The following is a 21,786-nucleotide window of genomic DNA, read 5'->3' as shown; positions in this document are numbered from 1 at the left end:
GAAAATTCCTGGAATTTTTCCTGGAAATTTCCTTTGCAGGAGGTGGAACTGCCCTGGTCCTGCTCCCACAGCATGCAGGAAAAAGAGCACAGACACATTGAAACTTGCACAGCTGTGCTTTGCCAAAATTAAAAGTTCGCAGATTCTCGCATAAAATCACAGAATGGCTGGGAAGGACCTCAAAAATCCACCCAGTTCCATGGGCAGGGAATTGTGGCACCTTCCACAGGCCCAGGGTGCTCCAAGCCCCGGCCAGCCCAGGCTGGAACGCGTCAGAAATTCAGAAATGGAGAAAAAAAACCAGAATTGGGGGAAAAACCCTGCCAGGGGCACCCCCAGCGTGGTGCTGGGCTAAAATCCTGCCCCAGGAAGGGATCAGCACAAGAACATTCCCAAATATTCCCAAATATTCCAGAGGAAAAAGGAAAGGGACCAATGTGAGATATCCCAAATATTCCAAAATATTCCAGAGGAAAAAGGAAAAGGATCGACATGAGACATCCCAAATATTCCCAAATATTCCCTTTTCCAGAGAAAAAAGGAAAGGGATCAATAGTAGACATCCCAAATATTCCAAAATATTTCCAAATATTCCCGAGGAAAAAGGAAAAGGATCAACATGAGAAATCCCAAATATTCCCAAATATTCCCTTTTCCAGAGGAAAAAGGAAAAGGATCAACATGAAACATCCCAAATATTCTTAAATATTCCCTTTTCCAGAGGAAAAAGGAAAGAGATCAATGTGAGACATCCCAAATATTCCAAAATAATCCAGAGGAAAAAGGAAAAGGATCAACAGGAGGCATCCCAAATATTCCCAAATATTCCAGAGGAAAAAGGAAAGGGATCCCAACATGAAACATGAGGCATCCCAAATATTCCAAAATATTTCAAAATATTCCCAAATATTCCAGAGGAAAAAGGAAAAGGATCAACATGAGAAATCCCAAATATTCCCAAATATTCCCTTTTCCAGAGGAAAAAGGAAAAGGATCAAAATGAAACATCCCAAATATTCTTAAATATTCCCTTCTCCAGAGGAAAAAGGAAAAAGATCAATGTGAGACATCCCAAATATGACAAAATATTCCCAAATATTCCCTTTTCCAGAGGAAAAAGGAAAAGGATCAACAGGAGACATCCCAAATATTCCAGAGGAAAAAGGAAAGGGATCAACAGGAGGCATCCCAAATATTCCTAAATATTCCAGAGGAAAAAGGAAAGGGATCCCAACATGAAACATGAGGCATCCCAAATATTCCAGAACAGGAGGCATCCCAAATATTCCAAAATATTTCAAAATATTCCCAAATATTCCCTTTTCCAGAGGAAAAAGGAAAGGGATCAACAGGAGGCATCCCAAATATTCCAAAATATTTCCAAATATTCCCAAATATTCCAGAGGAAAAAGGAAAATGATCAACATGAGAAATCCCAAATATTCTCAAATATTCCCTTTTCCAGAGGAAAAAGGAAAGAGATCAACGTGAGACATCCCAAATATTCCAAAATATTCCCAAATATTCCTAAATATTCCAGAGGAAAAAGGAAAGGGATCGACAGGAGGCATCCCAAATATTCCTAAATATTCCAGAGGAAAAAGGAAAAGGATCGACATGAGACATCCCAAATATTCCCAAATATTCCCTTTTCCAGAGAAAAAAGGAAAGGGATCAATAGTAGACATCCCAAATATTCCAAAATATTTCCAAATATTCCCAAATATTCCAGAGGAAAAAGGAAAAGGGATCATCATGAGACATCCTAAATATTCCCAAATATTCCCTTTTCCAGAGGAAAAAGGAAAAGGATCATCATGAGACATCCCAAATATTCCCAAATATTCCCTTTTCCAGAGGAAAAAGGAAAAGGATCATCATGAGACATCCCAAATATTCCCAAACTTTCCCTTTTCCAGCTGCTTGAGGACCAAGGAATGCCCCCAAACTGCCACAAGAGCTCTGCACCAACCCCAAAAATCAGAGTCTGTGGGGATGGAGAGAGCTCCCCCTGCCCAGGGCCGATTCCTGGCGGGAATTCTCCATTTTCCAGCAGAAACCCAAGGCCACCCTCCCCTGGCAGCACCTCCCAGCTCCAACAGCACCAGGAGGTTCCAGTTAAGCCCTCACCCCTCCCTGGTTTTAAACAATCCTCATGTGAGACCTCGGTAATTCTATTTTAAACAGCATCAGCCTGCAAATAATTTCAATTTTTCACAAATTCGTAGAGGGCCGGCCTTAAATAAAATGGGATTTAACGAGGTGGCTGCATTGATCTGGGGTGGGGACATGCAGAACTTCATAAAGGTTATTAAAATCCTATTTTATTTTTTTTTAAATTAGGCACCCACAGAAGCTGGGTGGTCTAAAAGCAGGGCTGGGTGTGTGGGGCACGCATCAAAATTCCCAATTAATGTTTATGGCTCCATGCAGAAAACATCAATCCTCTCCTTATTGTCTGGATATTCAAACTGGGAGCACGTTTCAATTAAAAATCATTTGGTGGGCCTGGAAAGCCCAGGGGAAGGGAAATTCTGGGGTGGGGGAGTGGTTGAAGGGGTGGTTTTTAGGGATTTATTGCCTGGATCACACAGCAAACCCTTACAGAAAATAAAAGTAAGGGGAGGAGGATGAGGGAGGTTGACAAACCTGATTTTCCTTCCTGGAAAGAATCCACAGGGAATCAGAGCCCAGGTGAATATAGAGAAAAAACTGGAATGGGGTAAAAAGAGGGATTGGGGTAAAAAGAGGAATTGGGGTAAAAATAGGGGGGTGAGATAACCCAGGGATTAATGCCAAAATCAAGGATTCAAAATGAGGATTTATTCCTGGTGAACCTGGAATGTGGGATAAAACCATGGATGTGGGATAAAAACAGGGATAAAAAGGTGTGTGATAAAACCAGGGATTAATGCCAAAATCAGGGATTCAAAATTAGGTTTTCTCACTCATAAACCAGGGATATGTGATAACCCAGGGATGTGAGATAAACCAGGGATTAACGCCAAAATCGGGGATGTGTGATAAAACCATAATGCCAAAATCAGGGATTCAAAATGAGGATTTATCCCTTATAAACCAGGGATGTGAGATAAAAAGAGGGGTGTGTGATAAAACCTGGGATGTGTGATAAACCAGGGATTAATGCCAGAATCAGGGATTTAAAATGAGGATTTATCCCTGATAAACCACTGATGAATGCCAAAATCAGGGATGTGTGATAACCCAAGGATGTGTGATAACCCAGGGATGTGTGATAAATCTGGGATTTGTGATAAAACCTGGGATTTGTGATAAAACCTGGGATTTGTGATAAAACCAGTGTTTAATGCCAGAATCAGGGATTCAAAATGAGGATTTATCCCTGATAACCCAGGGTTGTGTGATAAAAAGAGGGATGTGTGATAACCATTGGATGTGTGATAACCATTGGATGTGTGATAAATCTAGGATGTGAGATAAGAGCTGGGATTTGTGATAAAACCTGGGATTAGTGATAAAACCAGGGTTTAATGCCAGAATCAGGGATTCAAAACAAGGATTTATCCCTGATAACCCAGGGATGTGTGATAACCATTGGATGTGTGATAAATCTGGGATGTGAGATAAGAGCTGGGATTTGTGATAAAAGCTGGGATTTGTGATAAGGCCAAGGTTTAATGCCAGGATCAGGGATGCAAAACGAGGATTTATCCCTGATAACCCAGGGGTGTGCGGTGCTAACCCAGGGATGATTTCCCTCCCCTCTGTCAGGCCAGGGTGCAGCTCAGGGCCCCCTCCTCACCCTGGGCTCCCCAAAGCCCCCAGAGCTGAGCTGGGAGCGCCCCCAGGGCCACCCCAGCCCTGCAGGCACCTCCCAGCTCCCCAGGGAACACCCCCAGGCCAGGCTGATTGAAAGGGGATTAAAAGGGGATTAAAAGGGGATTAATGAGCATCTTCATCTTCCCCCTGTTCTGCACCCAGGGCTGGGCTTGGCTCTGCTCCCCTTCCTGGGATACAGGAAAGGTGGGGGGAAGATTTGGGATTTGGGAGGGGCAGATTTGGGAGATACTGATTTAGGATTTGGGAGATGCAGATTTGGGAGATTGAGATTTGGGAGATGCAGATTTGGGATTTGGGAGGGGCAGATTCGGGATTTGGGAGGGGCAGATTCAGGAGATGCTGATTTGGGATTTGGGAGATGCTGATTTAGGATATGGGAGGGGCAGATTTGGGATTTGGGAGATGCAGATTTGGGAGATGCAGATTCAGGATTTGGGAGATGCAGATTCGGGATTTGGGAGATGCAGATTCAGGATTTGGGAGATGCAGATTTGGGAGATGCAGATTCAGGATTTGGGAGATGCAGATTCGGGATTTGGGAGATGCAGATTTCAGCTCGGGGGGCATTTCCTGGACGTGTTCCTGCTCTGCCAGAGGTGGATCCAGCCCCTCCTGAGGATCTTTGCTCCCTCTGAGCTCCTCTGGATCCCTCCCCAGCAGAGCCAGAGCTGTGAGTGTGCGAGGGAAAACCCCACAGTGCCACAATGATTCCCATCCATTCCCAGAGAACACAGCTGAACATTTTTGCCTGGTTTCAATCTCCCTACATTCACCAAACAATTTTTTTTTCTTTTTTTTTTTGTGGTTTTTCCCCAGCCTGACAGACACAGCGTGGGAGGCACAGGCTGTCCCATGGAATAACATTTTCCAAGCCCTGCTCAAAGCCTGCCCTGTCAGCCCAGGGCTCCTCTGCTCTCCGTTGCACCAGAGCTGGACAGGAAACAATCCGTGGGCACAGCAGATCCAAACAAGGCCAGCACTCCCAGCATGAATGGGAACCATTGTGCTGGGCTGCAGGAAGCATCCCCAGCACCATCCAGGGGGGAACATTTCTGTTCCCATCCCTCCCCTGCTCACTCCTGCTCCTTTCCCCTCCGTCCCAACAGGGATTTCATGCAGGAAATTGAGGATGGGGCTGGGATGGTCCATGGGAACCCAGGGCAGGCTGAGCTGGGCACCCCCAGGTTAACTCTGCTCCACAATAAAAGTGAATTTCCAGGTTAACTCTGCTCCATAAAAAAAGTGAATTTCCACGTTAACTCTGCTCCACAATAAAAGTGAATTTCCAGGTTAACTCTGCTCCATAAAAAAAGTGAATTTCCAGGTTAACTCTGCTCCATAATAAAAGTGAATTTCCCCTTTCCCTGCACCCACAGAGAGCCAGGATCAGCCCTGGAGCAAACCTGTCCCAATTGGAAATGGAAAGAATTTTTAGAACTTTGGGGTTGTAAATTAAAGCAGCTTGAAATTAAATTCAAGATTCGATCTGAGACCTTAGAAAAGGCCTCGAATTGGATTTGGGAGATGCAGATTTAGGATTTGGGAGATGCAGATCCAGGATTTGGGAGGGGCAGATCAAGGATTTGGGAGGGGCAGATTTGGGAGGTGCTGATTTAGGATTTGAGAGGTGCTGATTTGGGATTTGGGAGGGGAAGATTTGGGATTTTGGAGGGGCAGATTCAGGATTTGGGAAATGTAGATTTGAGATTTGGGAGATGCAGATTCAGGAGCAGGAATGCCAGGACCCAGGGACACCAGGATGCCAGGAGGACCAGGAGTCTTCCCTGCCACCAATTCTGGAATCCCATGGATTTGGGAGGGGCAGATTTGGGAGCAGGGATGCCAGGACTCAGGGAATGGATACGAGGATGCCAGGAGGACCAGGAGTCTTCCCTGCCACCAGTTCCAGAATCCCGTGGATTTGGGAGGGGCAGATTCGGGATTAGGGAGGGGCAGATTCGGGATCAGGAAGGGGCAGATTCGGGATTAGGAAGGGGCAGATTCGGGATTTGGGAGGGGCAGATTCGGGATCAGGGAGGGGCAGATTCGGGATCAGGGAGGGGCAGATTCGGGATTTGCCTGTCCCCTCTGTGTCCCCTTTCCAGTCCCGCCCGTGCTGCTCCAGCAGCTCCAGCCCCATCTGGTTCCTGTCACAGCAGCCCCCGCGGAGGGAGGGCAGGGCAGGGCAGGGCGGCTCAGGGTCCCTCCCCCGCCGCTCAGGAGGAGCCGGAGCAGCTTTCCCCAGCCACGGCTGCCCTTCCCTTTACCTTCCTGCCTGGAGGGCGGCCAGGAGCAGCTCCTGCCCTCCCCATTCCCCATTCCCGCAGGGAACCTTCCCCTGCTGGGCACTCCCGCCCTGCCCGGCACTGTCCCCTCGCCTGTCCCCTCAGCACTTTGTCCTGAGCTGTTCCCACCCTCTGGAAATTCCCAACATTCCCAGCCCTGCAGGGAGCGGGGGATGGGAACAGCTCAGCCCCCACGCAAAACACCCCAAAAGGGGCACCTGGCACCGCCCCGGCTGCTCCAAACCCCGTTCCAGGGATGGGGCAGCCACAGCTTCCCCGGCAACTCCATCCCCGCCTCTCACAGGGAACAATTCCTTCCCAGTGTCCCACCCAATCCTGCCCTCTGGCCCTGGGGAGCCGTTCCCATTCTGGTTCCCGTTCCCATTCCTGTTCCCATCCCCATCCCCATTCTGGTTCCCACTCGCATTCCTGTTCCCATTCCCATCCCCATTCTGGTTCCCATTCCCATTCCTGTTCCCGTTCCCATTCCTGTTCCCGTTCCCATTCCCGTTCCCATCCCCATTCCCGTTCCCATCCCCATTCCCGTTCCCATCCCCGTTCCCATTCTGGTTCCTGTTCCCGTTCCCATTCCTGTTCCTGTTCCTATTCCCAATCCTATTCTGGTTCCCATTCCCATCCCCATTCCTGTTCCCATTCCCATCCCCGTTCCCATTCTGGTTCCTGTTCCCATTCCCATTCCTGTTCCCGTTCCCATTCCCAATCCTATTCTGGTTCCCATCCCCATTCTGGTTCCCATTCCCAATCCTATTCTGGTTCCCATTCCCGTTCCCATCCCCGTTCCCATTCCCGTTCCCATCCCCATTCCCAGGCACGGCCTCTCCGTGTGTTCCCCCCACATCTGAGAATCCCGGCCGGGGGCTCCGATCCAGCTGCAGCTCCCGGAGGATCCCGGGCGCAGGAGCGGAGCTGAACACCCGGTGGCAGCAAAGAAACGCGCAGGAGAATCCCGGGACAGGGGCGGGAGGGGAATCCCGGGATTCTGGGCAGGGTGGGGAATCCCGGGATGGATGGGGAATCCCGGGATCCTGGATGAGCTGGGATGATGGGCAGGATGGGGAATCCCAGGATCCTGGGTTATGGACAGGATGAGAAATCCCAGGATCCTGGGCAGGAACGAGAACCTCTGGATCCTGGATGAGCTGGGATGATGGGCAGGATGGAGAATCCCAGGATCCTGGGCAGGATGGGGAATCCTGGGATCCTGGATGATGGGCAGGAATGAGAACCTCAGGATCCTGGGCAGGATGGGGAATCCCAGGACCCTCCCAGATCCCAGGGATTGCCAGGATGCCTGAGCTGATCCAGCACATCAAAAATCTCCTTTTGTTGCAGCTCTGCTCCCTTTGTGAGGAGCCTTTTATTGCCAGAGCTGAGGGGAGCAGGGAGTAAAGCTGGAGGATCCTGCTCTCTACTCCAGGGAGTAAAGCTGGAGGATCCTGCTCTCTACTCCCAGGGAGTAAAGCTGGAGGATCCTGCTCTCTACTCCAGGGAGTAAAGCTGGAGGATCCTGCTCTCTACTCCCAGGGAGTAAAGCTGGAGGATCCTGCTCTCTACTCCCAGGGAGTAAAGCTGGAGGATCCTGCTCTCTACTCCCAGGGAGTAAAGCTGGAGGATCCTGCTCTCTACTCCCAGGGAGTAAAGCTGGAGGATCCTGCTCTCTACTCCCAGGGAGTAAAGCTGGAGGATCCTGCTCTTCTCCCTGGGGTCTGGGATGGGACAGGGAATGGGAATGGAAGGTTTGGGATGTGTCTTTGTAGGGCACAGCTTGAGCCTGGACAGAGAAAGGGCTGGACAGCCTGGATGGACCCAAAAATTTGCCTGGATGGATCCCAAATCATCCTGGAGAGGTCAAAAATCTGCCCAGATGGACCCTAAATGAGCCCGGATGGACCCCACAGATCCTTCAGCAGCAATCATGGAATAGTTTGGGATGGAAGGAACCTCAAAGATCCACCCATGGGCCCCTCCCCAGCTGCCCCAGCCTGGCCTGGGACCTGCAGGGACCCAGGGCCGTCCCCACCCTCCCAGGGAGGGATTTCTCCCTGGAGCCGATCCCGCTCTCCCCGGTGCGAATTCCAGGGAAAAGCCGAGCCCCGGCAGAGCCCGGCGGGAGCTGCCGCTCGCAGGGCGGCCACCGAGAGGTGCCGGCAGCCCCTGCAGAGCCTCGGCAGCAGCTCCAGCCCAGCCCCGGGCCCATCATCCCTTCCTCCCGTTCCTCCAGGTTCATTTCCCCTTCCTCCCGTTCCTCCAGGTTTATCATCCCTTCCTCCCATTCCTCCAGGTTCATTTTCCCTTCCTCCCGTTCCTCCAGGTTCATTTCCCCTTCCTCCCGTTCCTCCAGGTTCATTTTCCTTTCCTCCCATTTCTCCTGGTTCATTTTGCTTTCCTCCCATTTCTCCAGGTTCATTTTCCTTTCCTCCCATTTCTCCAGGTTTATTATCCCCTCCTCCCATTTCTCCAGGTTTATTTCCCTTTCCTCCTGTTTCTCCAGGTTTATTTTCCCTTCCTCCCATTTTTTCCAGCTCCACTTCAGGTTCATTTTCCCTTCCTCCTGTTTCTCCAGATTTATTTCCCTTTCCTCCCATTTCTCCAAGTTTATTTTCCCTTCCTCCCATTTCTCCAGCTCCACTCCAGGTTTATTATCCCTTCCTCTTGTTTCTCCATCTCTGCTCCAGGTTTATTTCCCCTTCCTCCCATTTCTCCAGGTTTATTTCCCCTTCCTCCCATTTCTCCAGCTCTGCTCCAGGTTCATTATCCTTTCCTCCCATTTTTTCCAGCTCCCCTCCAGGTTTATTTCCCCTTTAGCAGGAGAAGGGGGTGGATGAACACCCCAAAATCCCTGGGTGCGCCTCCTGAGGGCCAGCAGCACCCACGGGGACACTCAGCTGCCTCTCCCCAGGGATCCCAGAGGGGCACACAAAAAAGCAGGACCAGCTCTTACCTGGCACTCTGGAATGTGGCAGACTGGGACTTCCCAACAGCTCCAAAGCCAACTCCCACTGCCAGGCCCTCTGAAACAGCAGGGAAACACCAGTAAGGACCAGTGAGGTGCAGCCCTGTGCGTGCTGCTGGTGTTTGTCCCAGGACGAGGGAGGAGAGGAGAACCTTGGCTCCGTGTTTCTGAAGGCTGATTTACTATTTTGTGATATATATATTATATTAAAATAAAATGATATATTAAAACTATACTGAAAGAAGGGAAGGGAAAAGGATAAAAAAATCTTGCGACTGAGCAGAGAGTCCGAGCCAGCTGGGCTGTGATTGGCCATGAATTAGAAACAACCCCATGAGACCAATCCCAGAGGCACCTCTTGCATTCCACAGCAGCAGATCATCATCAATGCTGCTTTTCTTTCCCTCTGAGGCTTCCCAGCCTCTCAGGAGAATCCCACCCAGCACTGCCCACCCTGAACCCAGCACAGGGAGGAGGTTCTGGATCGATGAGTGCAAAGAAAGGGAAAAGATCCCAGTCCCCAGCGGCTGGAATGGGATTTCCCCAGGGAGCCAAGCAGCTCCAAGAGGCTCAGGCCCAGCAGAGCTGGGTGGATTCCAGACCGAGCAAAGCCCAGCTCGTCCCAGGAACCCACCAGGAGCTGGGCTGGACCAGGACCGGGCTCCCAGCAGGGCCCCCTCCTCATCGTGTGCCCCAAAACCAGCACAGCACCTGCAGGGACAGGCCCCAGAGGAGCCCAAATCCCACCAGAAAATCCCTGCCTTGCAGATTATTGTACATTACAGCTAATCCCATCATTTTAAATGCGGCTAATCCCATCATTTTAAATACAGTTAATCCCATAAACCCCAAGGAAAACAGCTGAAAAGCTTTCCCAGGAAAAATATTATTTTCAGAAAGCACCAAAGCCTCGGGGGTTTTTTTCCCTTTGGTTTAAAATTCCAATTTTTAGTGTTTAAAGCCCCCATTTTGGGGTTTAAAATCCCGATTTTTGGGGTTTTAAACCCCCATTTTTGGGGTTTTTTTCAGCCTGCTGGCCTCGTTCCCCTCCCAGCAAGGACAGGCTCCAAAGCACAAGGAAACCCAAACTCCATGAGGAAAATCCCTGCCTTGCAGATTATTGTACGTTACAGCTAATCCCATAATTTTAAATGCAGCTAATCCCATCATTTTAAATACAGTTAATCCCGTAAACCCCAAGGAAAACAGCTGAAAAGCCTTCCCAGGAAAAAAAAAAAAAAATTATTTTCAGAAAGCACCAAAGCCTCAGTATTTTTTTTCCCTTTGGTTTAAAATTCCAATTTTTGGGGTTTTAAACCCCCATTTTGGGGTTTAAAATCCCCATTTTTGGGATTGAAACCCCCCATCTTTGGGGTTTAAAATCTCCATTTTGGGAGTTTAAAATCCCCATTTTTGGGGGTTTAAAGTTCCCATTTTTGAAGTTCAAATCCCCCATTTTTGGGATTTAAAACCCTCATTTTTAGGGTTTTAAATTCCCATTTTGGGGGTTTAAACCCCCTATTTTTGGAGTTTAAAATCCCCATTTTGGGGGTTTAAACCCCCTATTTTTGGGGATTTAAAATCTCCATTTTGGGGGTTTAAAATCTCTATTTTTTGGGGTTTAAAAATCTCCATTTTTGGGGTTTAAAGTACGTATTTTTGGGGTTAAAATCCCAATTTTGGGGGTTTAAAAATCTCCATTTTTGGGGTTTAAAATATGTATTTTGGGGGTTAAAATCCCCATTTTTGTCGTTTAAAATACATATTTTTGGGGTTTAAACCCCTATTTTTGGGGTTAAAACCTCCTTTTTGGGGGTTTAAAATGTCCATTTTTGGGGTTTAGAATATGTATTTTTGGGGTTAAAAATCCCCATTTTTTGGGTTTAAAACCCCCACTTTTGGGGTTTTTGCAGCCTGGTGGCCTCACTCCCCTCCCAGCAAGGGCTGGGTGGAATTCAGAGGCCAGACCCAAACCTGGAGGGATTTTCCAGCCTGCAGGGAGGGGCTCAGGTGAGCATTCCAGCAGGTGGGAAGGGCACCCTGTGCGTGTCTGTGGCCCTGAGAGGTCCCAGTTGCCTTGGAAACAGCAGGAAAAGCAGCAAAGCCTGGGATAACCCCAGCGTGCCCAGCCCTGAGCCACAACCCAACACTGGCAGCTCCTCAGAGCCAAGGACAGGGGGGAACCAGAGCTGAAACGGCCCTAAAACAGGGCAAGGAGAGCCCAAAAATCCCCTACAATTGGCCCTAAAATCCCCCAGTTCCAGCTCCGGGCAGAGGCTCACAGAACTGGGGCACAGCTCTGGAAAAGATCCTGGAGAGACCCAAAATCTGCCTGGATGGACCCTAAACCTGCCTGGAATCCACATCCCCTTCCCAAATCCTGTAGGACCTGCACATCCCACAGCAAAAACAGTTCCCAAATCCTGTAGAGTCTACACATCCCACAGCAAAAACAGTTCCCAAATCCTGCTCAGCGATCCCAAATCCTGCAGGACCTGCACATCCCATAGCAAAAACAGTTCCCAAATCCTGCTCAGTGGTCCCAAATCCTGCAGGATCTGCACTTCCCACACCACCAACAGTTCCCAAATCCTGCTGAGTGGTCCCAAGTCCTGCTGAGTGGTCCCAAATCCTGCTCAGTGGTCCCAAATCCTGCAGGATCTGCCCATCCCACAGCACAAAGAGTTCCCAAATCCTGCAGGACCTGCAATCCCATAGCAAAAACAGTTCCCAAATCCTGCTGAGTGGTCCCAAGTCCTGCTTAGTGGTCCCAAATCCTGCTCAGTGGTCCCAAATCCTGCAGGATCTGCACTTCCCACACCACCAACAGTTCCCAAATCCTGCTGAGTGATCCCAAATCCTGCTGAGTGGTCCCAAATCCTGCTCAGTGGTCCCACGTCCTGCTCAGCGGTCCCACGTCCTGCTCAGTGGTCCCAAGTCCTGCTGAGCGATCCCAAATCCTGCTCAGTGGTCCCAAATCCTGCTCAGTGCTCCCAAACCCTGCTTAGCGATCCCAAATCCTGCTCAGCGCTCCCAAATCCTGCTCAGCACTCCCAAATCCTGCTCAGCGATCCCAAACCCTGCTCAGCGCTCCCAAACCCTGCTCAGCGCTCCCAAACCCCGCAGGCCCTGCCCGTCCCACAGCCCTGGGACCCCCCAGGCCCTGCCAGAGCTGGGGGTGCCCCTGTGCCCTCCCGGGGGCTCTGGAGCTGCTCCTCCGCCCCAGCCCAGGGCGGCTCCCCGGCTGCCGAGCTCTCATCCATGATTCATCCCGCTCTTGGAAGAGCTGCTCAGCTCCGAGTGGGAAATTAATCTTGCCATAATGAGGTTTGGATTTCTCCAAGAGTTTAAGCCCTGCCACTCAGAGCTGTGTCCCTGCAGGCTGAAGGGCTCTCCAGGAATCTCCATTTTGCCATCGTTGCTCCAGGATTAGCAGATCCCAGGGATTCCCCAAGTTCCCAGCAGCAGCACCTGAGGGGTTGTGGGCGTTCAGGTGGGATTTGGGGGGCAGGAGGAGACCCTGCTCATTGCTAAGCCTGGTTTAACCCCCTCAGAGCCTCAGCCCATCCTCAGCCCATCCTCATCCTCTCTTCTCCTCCTCCCACAGAAGCAAATCCTCATTTCAATCCTCAACTCAATCCCATGGAGCTGCAGCAGCTGAGCGGGAGCTGACAGCTCAGCCTCCACCTGATTTTGAAAGGATTCCACCTGATTTTGAAAGGATTCCACCTGATTTTAGAGAACACCCGATTTTGAAAGGATTCCACTTCATTTTGAAGAACTCCGCCGGATTTTTAAAGAATTCCACCTGATTTTTAAGGAACTCCACCCGAATTTATAGAATTCCACCTGATTTTTAGAGAATTCCACCTGATTTTAAAGTATTCCACCTTATTTTTAAAGAATTACACCTGATTTTAAAGAACTCCACCTGTTTGAAAGAATTCCACCCGATTTTAAAGAATTCCACCTGAATTTAAAGAACTCCACCTGATTTTTAAAGAATTCTACCTGAATTTAAAGAACTCCACCTGATTTTAAAGAATTACATCTGATTTGAAAGAACTCCACCTGATTTTTAAAGAATTACACCTGATTTTAAAGTATTCCACCTGATTTTGAAAGAATTCCACCTGATTTTAAAGAACTCCACCTGTTTGAAAGAATTCCACCTGAATTTAAAGAACTCCACCTGATTTTGAAAGAATTCCACATGATTTTATAGAATTCCACCTGATTTGAAAGAATTACACCTGATTTTGCAAGAACTCCACCTGAATTTAAAGAACTCCACCTGATTTTATAGGACTCCACCTGAATTTAAAGAACTCCATCTGATTTTAAACAACTCCACCTGAATTTAAAGAATTTCACCTGATTTTAAAGGATTCCACCTGATTTTCTAAGAACTCCACTTGATTTCAAAGAGCTCCATCTGATTTTATAGAACTCCACCTGAATTTAAAGAATTCCACCTGATTTGAAAGAAATCCACCTGATCTTAAAGAATTCCTGATTTTGAAAGAACTCATCCTGATTTTATAGAGCTCCACCTGAATTTCTAGAACTCATCCTGATTTTATAGAACTCCGCCCGATTTTAAAGAATTCCAGCAACTGCCCAACATCCCAGCGCTCCTCCATCCTGGAAATGCTTCTCTGGAAGCACAGAACTCTTTCCCAGATGAGCAGAGCAGAGAGCAGGGACTGGCCCCGCTGAGCTCTCCCGACCCCACAGCACCTGAATCCATCAGAGATATTTAAAGTTTCATTCCCAGCACAGAAATGCTTTCTCAGGCCACTGCTCAGCGAGGTTTAACGTGACAGACCCGAGCTCTGATGGGGACAAGGCAGGGAAGCAGCTCCCACATGAATATTTCAGTGGAATATTTCATCCCAGCTGCTGAAAATCCTGGGTTTAATTGCCTTTTGCTGCTGAAAATGCTGGGTTTAATTGCCTTTTGTCACCTTGCTGGCTGCGCTGCTGACAAAACATTGATGTGTTGTTATCAGTGGCTGCCTCCAAATGAGGTTGTGACAGATGAGCTGGTGGCAGGGGGACATCAGAGACCCCCGTGTCCCCTCCTCAGCAGCCTGAGGGGAACTCCCCAGCCTGGAAAATGAGGATTTCCTTCAGCTGCTCCCATTGCAGGGGGAGCCCTGGAGGAGCTGAGCTGGGGCCACGGGGCCAAAACCAGCCTGGGAGCAGCAGCCACGGCTGGGGATGGCACCTGGGCCCTGGGGATGGCACCTGTGTCCCTCACAGAGAGCAGCAACCACAGCTGGGGATGGCACCTGGGCCCTGAGAGTGTCACCTGTGTCCTTCACTGAGGACATCACCCAAACCTGGGGATGGCACCTTCATTCTCTCACCTGAGAATGTCACCTGGATCCTGAGAGAGTCACCTGTGTCCCTCACAGAGAGCATCACCCAAACCTGGGGATGGCACCTGTGTCCCTCACAGAGAGCAGCAACCACAGCTGGAGGTGTCACCTGGGTCTCTCACCTGAGAATGTCACCTGAGCCCTGAGAGTGTCACCTGTGTCCCTCACTGAGGACATCACCCAAACCTGGGGATGGCACCTGGGTCCTTCACCAAAAAATGTCACCTGCATCCTTCAGCTGAGAGCATCACCCACAGCTGGGAATGGCACCTGTGTCCCTCACAGGGTCCCTGGTCCCTCTGCAATTCCCTGCTTGTCCCTGGCTCCCTCTGGAATTCCCATGGAATTGCTGCTCCATTCCCTCAAATCCCATGGAATTGCTGCTCCATTTCCTCAAATCCCATGGAATTCCTGCTCCATTCCATGGAATTCCCGCTCCATTCCCTCAAATCCCATGGAATTGCTGCTCCATTCCCTCAAATCCCATGGAATTCCTGCTCCATTCCCTGCAATCCCATGGAATTCCTGCTCCATTCCCTCAAAGCCCATGGAATTCCCGCTCCATTCCCTCAAATCCCACGGAATTCCCGCTCCATTCCCTGCAATCCCATGGAATTGCTGCTCCATTTCCTCAAATCCCATGGAATTCCCGCTCCATTCCCTCAAAGCCCATGGAATTCCCGCTCCATTCCCTGCAATCAGATGGAATTGCTGCTCCATTCCCTCAAATCCCATGGAATTGCTGCTCCATTCCATGGAATTGCTGCCCCAGGAGCTCCCTGCACCCAGCAGCACCCCCCTTTCCTGCATCCTCCTGGGGATGCAAGGCTGCAGGGAAGCCTCTTCCTCCTTCTCCTCCTTTTCCTCCTCTTCCTCACCCTTGCAGCAGGAATGGGGGCGCTCCAGGAGCGGGAGGGATGTTGGAATTCCAGGCAGAGGCATCCCCCAGACCAGGCCCAGATTAATGGGTGCCCCAGCAGGTTCCCAAACCCTCAGCAATTGGAGAACAGCCTCAGTCTCAGCAGCCCCACCACAGAAAACCCCCATCACTCCAACTGAAAGCTCCCAGCTTTTTTAATGGAGCTGGGAGAATATTCACATCAGGGATCAGAGCTGTTGGTAATTGAGATGCAATCTGGCACTCAGTGCCCTTCCCTCGGGAGACCCAGCCCCGTCCCACGAGGGGGAATCCAATCAATTTTTGCTAATGACAAAGCAAGCAGCCTGGAAATCACCTCCCTTCCCTTCAGGAACTGCAATCTGCCAGCACAGCACGGAGCCTGGGCCTGCGCTGATCCCCTGCAAATCCAGCCCAGGATCTGCTCCACAGCCCCTGCCTTCATCCCCAACCCCAAATCCAGCCCAAACCTGCTCCACAGCCCCAAATCCAGCCCAGGATCTGCTCCACAGCCCCCTCATTCCATCCCCAGCCCCAAATCCAGCCCAAATCTGCCCCACAGCCCCTTCCTTCATCCCTAATTCCATCTTCACCCCTGAATCTGCTCCACAGCCCCTTCTCGTGATCCCCAACCCCAAATCCAGCCCAAATCTGCCCCACAAGCCCTCTCATTTCACCCCTAACCCCAAATCCAGCCCAGGAGCTGCTCTACAACCCCCTGCCTTCATCCCCGACCCCAAATCCAGCCCAAACCTGCTCCACAGCCCCTTCTCGTGATCCCCAACCCCAAATCCAGCCCAAATCTGCCCCACAAGCCCCCTCATTTCACCCCTAACCCCAAATCCAGCCCAGGAGCTGCTCCACAACCCCTGCCTTCATTCCAGGATCTGCTCCACAGCCCCTGCCCTCATCCCCAAGCGCAGGATCTGCTCCACAGCCCCCTCATTTCATCCCCAACCCTAAATCCAGCCCAAACCTGCTCCACAGCCCCTGCCTTCATCCCTAATTCCATCTTCATCCCTGGATCTGCTCCACAGCCCCTTCCCTTCACCCCCAACCCCAAATTCAGCACAAATCTGCTCCACAGCCCCCTCATTTCATCCTCAACCCCAAATTCAGCCCAAATCTGCTCCACAACCCCTTCCCTTCATTCCAGGATCTGCTCCACAGCCCCTGCCCTCAGCCCCAAGCCCAGGATCTGCTCCACAGCCCCCTCCTTTCACCCCCAACACCCAAATCCAGCCCGAATCTGCTCCACAGCCCCCTCATTTCATCTTCAACCCCAAATCCAGCCCAAATCTGCTCCACAGCCCCCTCCTTTCACCCCCAACCCCAAACCCAGCCCAGGATCAGAGGGGCTCCTGCAGCAGCCTGAGATCAGGCAGCAGAGCTGGGAGCAGGGCAGAGCCCCCAGGAGCATCCCAGATCCAGCCCTGGAGGGTCCTGGAGGGTCCTGCAGGGTCCTGGGTGTCCCCTCCCCTCCCCACACAAAGGCAGAGCTGCTCAGCTCACACCTCTCTAATTGTTATTTGTGGTACAGCAGTAACATTTTAATTAATCTGAAGTCTTCAGCCTAACAGCCACCCAAGGTACAAAGCTAAAGCAGAATAAACAGGGCTTGATTAAATACATAATTAATGTTCTGCTAAAGCTGGCATATATGAATATTAATTAGCAGCAAGAGTCTGCAGTTTGGCATCTCCTGTCATTATCAATTTATCCCTTCCATTGGCATTCCCAGCTTTGGAGCAAATGATCCAACCTTTCCCCCACAAACACCCAGGGGCTGTGGCAGCCTGGCCTGGGGGCTCCAACCTCTCCCCTCCTCAAGAAGCTGCTCCCAGCCTGCAGACAGACAGAGGCCCTGAAAGAGGCTGCAAGTGCCCAAAACAATTCCAATAAAAGGGGAGCTCATCCCCCTTAGGGTTCCAAGTCCCCAAAACAATTCAAATAAAAGGGGAGCTCATCCCCCTTAGGGAATCTCCAAGTCCTTAAAACAATTCCAATAAAAGGGGAGCTCACCCCCTTTAGGGAATCTCCAAGTCCCCAAAACAATTCCAATAAAGGGGGAGCTCATCCCCCTTAAGGAATCTTCAAGTCCCCAAAACAATTCAAATAAAAGGGGAGCTCATCCCCTTTAGGGTTCCAAGCCCCTAAAACAGTTCCAATAAAAGGGGAGCTCATCCCCTTTAGGGAATCTCAAAGTCCTTAAAACAATTCCCTGCTGGCAATAAAGGGGAGCTCATCCATCTTGGGGCTGCAAGTCCCCAAAACAATTCCAATAAAAGGGGAGCTCATCCCCCTTAGAGCTCCAATCCCCAAAACAATTCCCTGCTGGCAAAAAAGGGGAGCTCATCCATCTTGGGGCTGCAAGTCCCTAAATCAATTCCAATAAAAGGGGAGCTCATCCCCCTTAAGGAATCTTCAAGCTCCCAAAACAATTCCCTGTAGGGTTTGCAGGGTTTGCAGGGTTTGTAAGGTTTGTGGGGTTTGTAGGGTTTGCAGGATTTTCGGGGTTTGCAGGGTTTGTATGGTTTTCAGGGTTTGCAGGGCTTGTAGGGCTTGCAGGGTTTGCAGGGTTTGTGGGGTTCGCAGTGTTTGCAGGGTTTTTGGGGTTTGCAGGGTTTGTAGGGTTTTCAGGGTTTGTGGGGTTTTCAGGTATTGCAGGGTTTGCGGGGTTTTCAGGGTTTGTAGGGTTTGTAGGGTTTGTAGGATTTGTAAGGTTTGTAGGGTTTTCAGGGCTTGCAGGGTTTGCGGGGTTTTCAGGGTTTGTAGGGTTTGCGGGGTTTTCAGGGTTTTAGGGTTTGCAGGGTTTGTGGAGTTTGTAGGATTTTCAGGGTTTGCAGGGTTTGTATGGTTTTCAGGGTTTGTAGGGTTTGTATGGTTTTCAGGGTTTGCAGGGTTTTCAGGGTTTGTAGGGTTTGTGGGGTTTTCAGGGTTTGTAGGGTTTTCAGGGTTTGTGGGGTTTTCAGGTATTGCAGGGTTTGCGGGGTTTTCAGGGTTTGTAGGGTTTGTATGTTTTTCAGGGTTTGCGGGGTTTTCAGGGTTTGCGGGGTTTTCAGGGCTTGCAGGGTTTGCGGGGTTTTCAGGGTTTCAGGGTTTGCAGGGTTTGTGGGGTTTGCAGGATTTTCAGGATTTGCAGGGCTTGCAGGGTTTGTAGGATTTTCAGGGTTTTCAGGGTTTGCCACCTCTCCCCACCCACCCAGGGAGCTCCAGCTCCCACCCACGCTGGGCTGGCACCGGGGTGGCTGCAGCTGCTCCAGGCCCCCCCCAGCCCCCTCCCCACCAGCTCTGCTGCTGCCAAGGCCTCACGTGGCTCAGCCCCACCAAATGCGGCTCAGAAATCCCGGCCAAAGGCGCCCACTCAGCCCGTGCCACCTGCCAGGGGAACAGGGGTGCCAGGGGAGGAGCGGGATCCGAGCGGGGATGGGCTCACCTGGGATGTTGTGGATGGTGATAGCCAGGATCATCAGCAAAATCCTCCTCCAGCTGCTGCTCCTGGCCAGGGCGGCTCCGTCCTGGGGTGCTGGGAATGCTGGGGGGCCCTCGGGCAGGGGGGGCCCCGCTCCCCTCCTCCTCTGGTAGGGCTCCCCGTTCTCAGCCTTGTCTGGGGACAGAAAACACCAGGGTCAGCCAGGGAGGGGATAAAAAACACCAGGGTCAGCCGGGGAGGGGATAAAAAACACCGGGGTCAGCCAAGGAGGGGACAGAAAATATCAGGGGCAGCCAAGGTAGGGGATAAAAAACACCAGGGTCAGCCAGGGAGGGGACAAAGAGCACCAGGGTCAGCCAGGGAGGGGACAGAAAATATCAGGGGCAGCCAAGGTAGGGATAGGAAACACCAGGGTCAGCCAAGGAGGGGACAGAAAATGTCAGGGGCAGCCAAGGTAGGGATAAAAAACACTGGGATCAGCCAGGGAGGGGACAGAAAAACCACCAGGGTCAGCCAGGGAGGGGACAGAGGACACTGGGGTCAGCCAAGGAGGGCACAGCTGGGCAGCTCCTGCCCCTCTCCCCAGAAGGACAAAGCAAAGAAAGGAATGAAACCAAACAGGGCAGGGGGTTCCCCACAGTGCAGAGCTCAGGGAGACCCCAATACTCTGCCTCCTCCTCCTCCTCCAGGGATCTGCTCCTGGTCCCACCCAGCAAAGCTCCAGCCTGGCTGGGCCAAGCTCTGGGGCTGATGAGGATGATGAGGATGATGAGGATGGTGAGGGTGATGGGGGCAGAGCTGCTGAGCCCCACAGTGAGACCTTGCCCCATCCCAAAGCTGGCAGGGCAGCATTTCCATTGCCTTTATGAAGGAAAACCCCCAAAACTTCCTTTGCATTTCCCTCCCCAAACAGCTGCTTTTCACCACCGTTTCCTCCACTACCAAAACCTTTTGTCCTTTGCATCCCTGGGCAGCTCCAGGCTCTCCCAAACCTCTGCTCCCAGCAGGATTGGTGCTCTCAGCTCTCCTCCCATCAGTTATTTGGACCCAAACCCCAAAAACCCGAGCCCAAATCTGGGCTGGGAGGGGTGGAAGGATCCAGGCAAAGCCCACCCAGCACCTTCAGCACGACCAGGGCAAGAAATGAGGAGCTCAGCTTCCTCAGCCTCAGCTCCCAGTCCAAGATCTGGCACTCAGACACCGCAATTCCCCCCTCTGGAATGATCAAATTCTCCCTCCTGCTCCTTGACCCCCCCCAGCTCCCAGGTTTTTTGTCTGGGCAGGGCAGGGAGGTGCCTGAAATGATTCTGGTGGGATGCCAGAGCTGCCCTGGCACATCACACATCCCAGTGGGGGATTTCAGAGCCAGTTCAGGACCTGAGGCTGCTGCAAACGCAGGGATGTTACCTTGGGAAGGCAGACGTGTCACCAACACGGGGACACAAAAACCAGACAGCTGCAGGCTTCCCAAAACAGCAACACAGGGAGCACAACAAGAACTGGAGGTGTTCTCACAGAGCAAGAACTGAAGAATTTTTGGGGGGATTTTTGGGGGGATGAAGGTGTTTTCATAAAGAACTGAAGGTGCTCTCACAAAGCAAGAACTGAAAATGTTCTCACAGAGCAAGAACTGGAGGTGTTTTCATAAAAAACTGGAGGTGTTTTCGCAAAGCAAGAACTGGAGGTGTTTTCATAAGGCAAGAACTGAAAAAGTTCTCAAAAAGCAAGAACTGAAAATGTTCTCACAGAGCAAGAACTGGAGGTGCTCTCACAAAGCAAGAACTGGAGGTGCTCTCATAAAGCAAGAACTGGAGGTGTTCTCACAGAACAAGAACTGAAAATGTTCTCACAGAGCAAGAACTGGAGATGTTTTCATAAAGCAAGAACTGAAGAATTTTTGGGGGGATTTTAGGGGGGATGAAGGTGTTTTCATAAAGAACTGAAGGTGCTCTCACAGAACAAGAACTGGAGATGCTTTCATAAAGCAAGAACTGGAGGTGCTCTCACAGAACAAGAACTGAAAATGTTCTCACAGAGCAAGAACTGGAGGTGTTTTCATAAAAAACTGAAGGTGTATTCATAAAGCAAGAACTGGAGGTGTTCTCACAAAGCAAGAACTGGAGGTGCTCTCATAAAGCAAGAACTGAAGGTGTTTTCATAAAGCAAGAACTGAAGAATTTTTGGGGGCATTTTAGGGGGGATGAAGGTGTTTTCATAAAGAACTGAAGGTGCTCTCACAAAGCAAGAACTGAAAATGTTCTCACAAAGCAAGAACTGGAGGTGCTCTCACAGAACAAGAACTGGAGGTGCTCTCACAGAACAAGAACTGGAGGTGCTCTCACAGAGCAAGAACTGGAGGTGCTCTCACAGAGCCATCCAGCTGGGAAAAGAACCCCCCTCCTCGGAAAAGCCCTCCAGGATCATCGAGTGCCAGCCCTGACCAATCCCCACCTGGTCCCCAGAGCCCTGAGTGGTTCCTTGGCCACCTCCAGGGGTGGTGACACCTCCCTGAGCAGCCCCTTCCATCACCTGCCCACCTTTCCCATGAGGAGATTCCAGCCCGAGCCTCCCCAGGCACAGCTGAGGCCACAACCCCTGGATTTTTGGGGGGATTTGGGGGGATTTTGGGGGGAATTTTTGGGGGAATTTTTGAGGGAATTTTGGGGGATGTTTTGGAGATGTTTGGGGGATTTCTGGGGAATTTTTGGGGGGATGTTTGGGGGATGTTTTGGGGAATTTTTGGGGGGATTTTGGGGGGATTTTTGGGGGGAATTTTTGAGGGAATTTTTGGGGGATGTTTTGGAGATGTTTGGGGGATGTTTTGGGGAATTTTTGGGGGATTTTTGGGGGATGTTTTGGGGAATTTTTGGGGGGATTTTGGAGGGGATTTTGGGGGGAATTTTGGGGGATGTTTTGGAGATGTTTGGGGGATTTCTGGGGAATTTTGGGGGGGATTTTGGGGGGATTTTTGGGGGGATGTTTGGGGGATG

The 21,786-nt window shown here is 50.8% G+C and overlaps 1 protein-coding gene across 2 annotated transcripts in view; it reads right to left on the bottom strand.

Annotated features, from left to right (window-relative positions):
- The window catches only part of SLC39A11 (solute carrier family 39 member 11), an 80,317-nt gene that overhangs the window by 10,819 nt on the left and 47,712 nt on the right, over nucleotides 1-21,786 (bottom strand). For both annotated transcript variants that reach the window (XM_066566024.1, XM_066566025.1), the window contains exons 6-7: nucleotides 18,800-18,970; nucleotides 9,070-9,139 (exon numbers count right to left, since the gene is read on the bottom strand). In XM_066566024.1, coding sequence (XP_066422121.1) covers nucleotides 9,070-9,139; nucleotides 18,800-18,970 — 241 coding nt within the window. The remainder of the gene's footprint in view (nucleotides 1-9,069; nucleotides 9,140-18,799; nucleotides 18,971-21,786) is intronic.

This window comes from Molothrus aeneus, chromosome 26, assembly GCF_037042795.1.
Source record: "Molothrus aeneus isolate 106 chromosome 26, BPBGC_Maene_1.0, whole genome shotgun sequence".
NCBI classification, from domain to species: domain Eukaryota; kingdom Metazoa; phylum Chordata; class Aves; order Passeriformes; family Icteridae; genus Molothrus; species Molothrus aeneus.
Note: the sequence above shows the minus strand (reverse complement) of the source record. Positions and strands in the feature narration are given on the sequence as shown.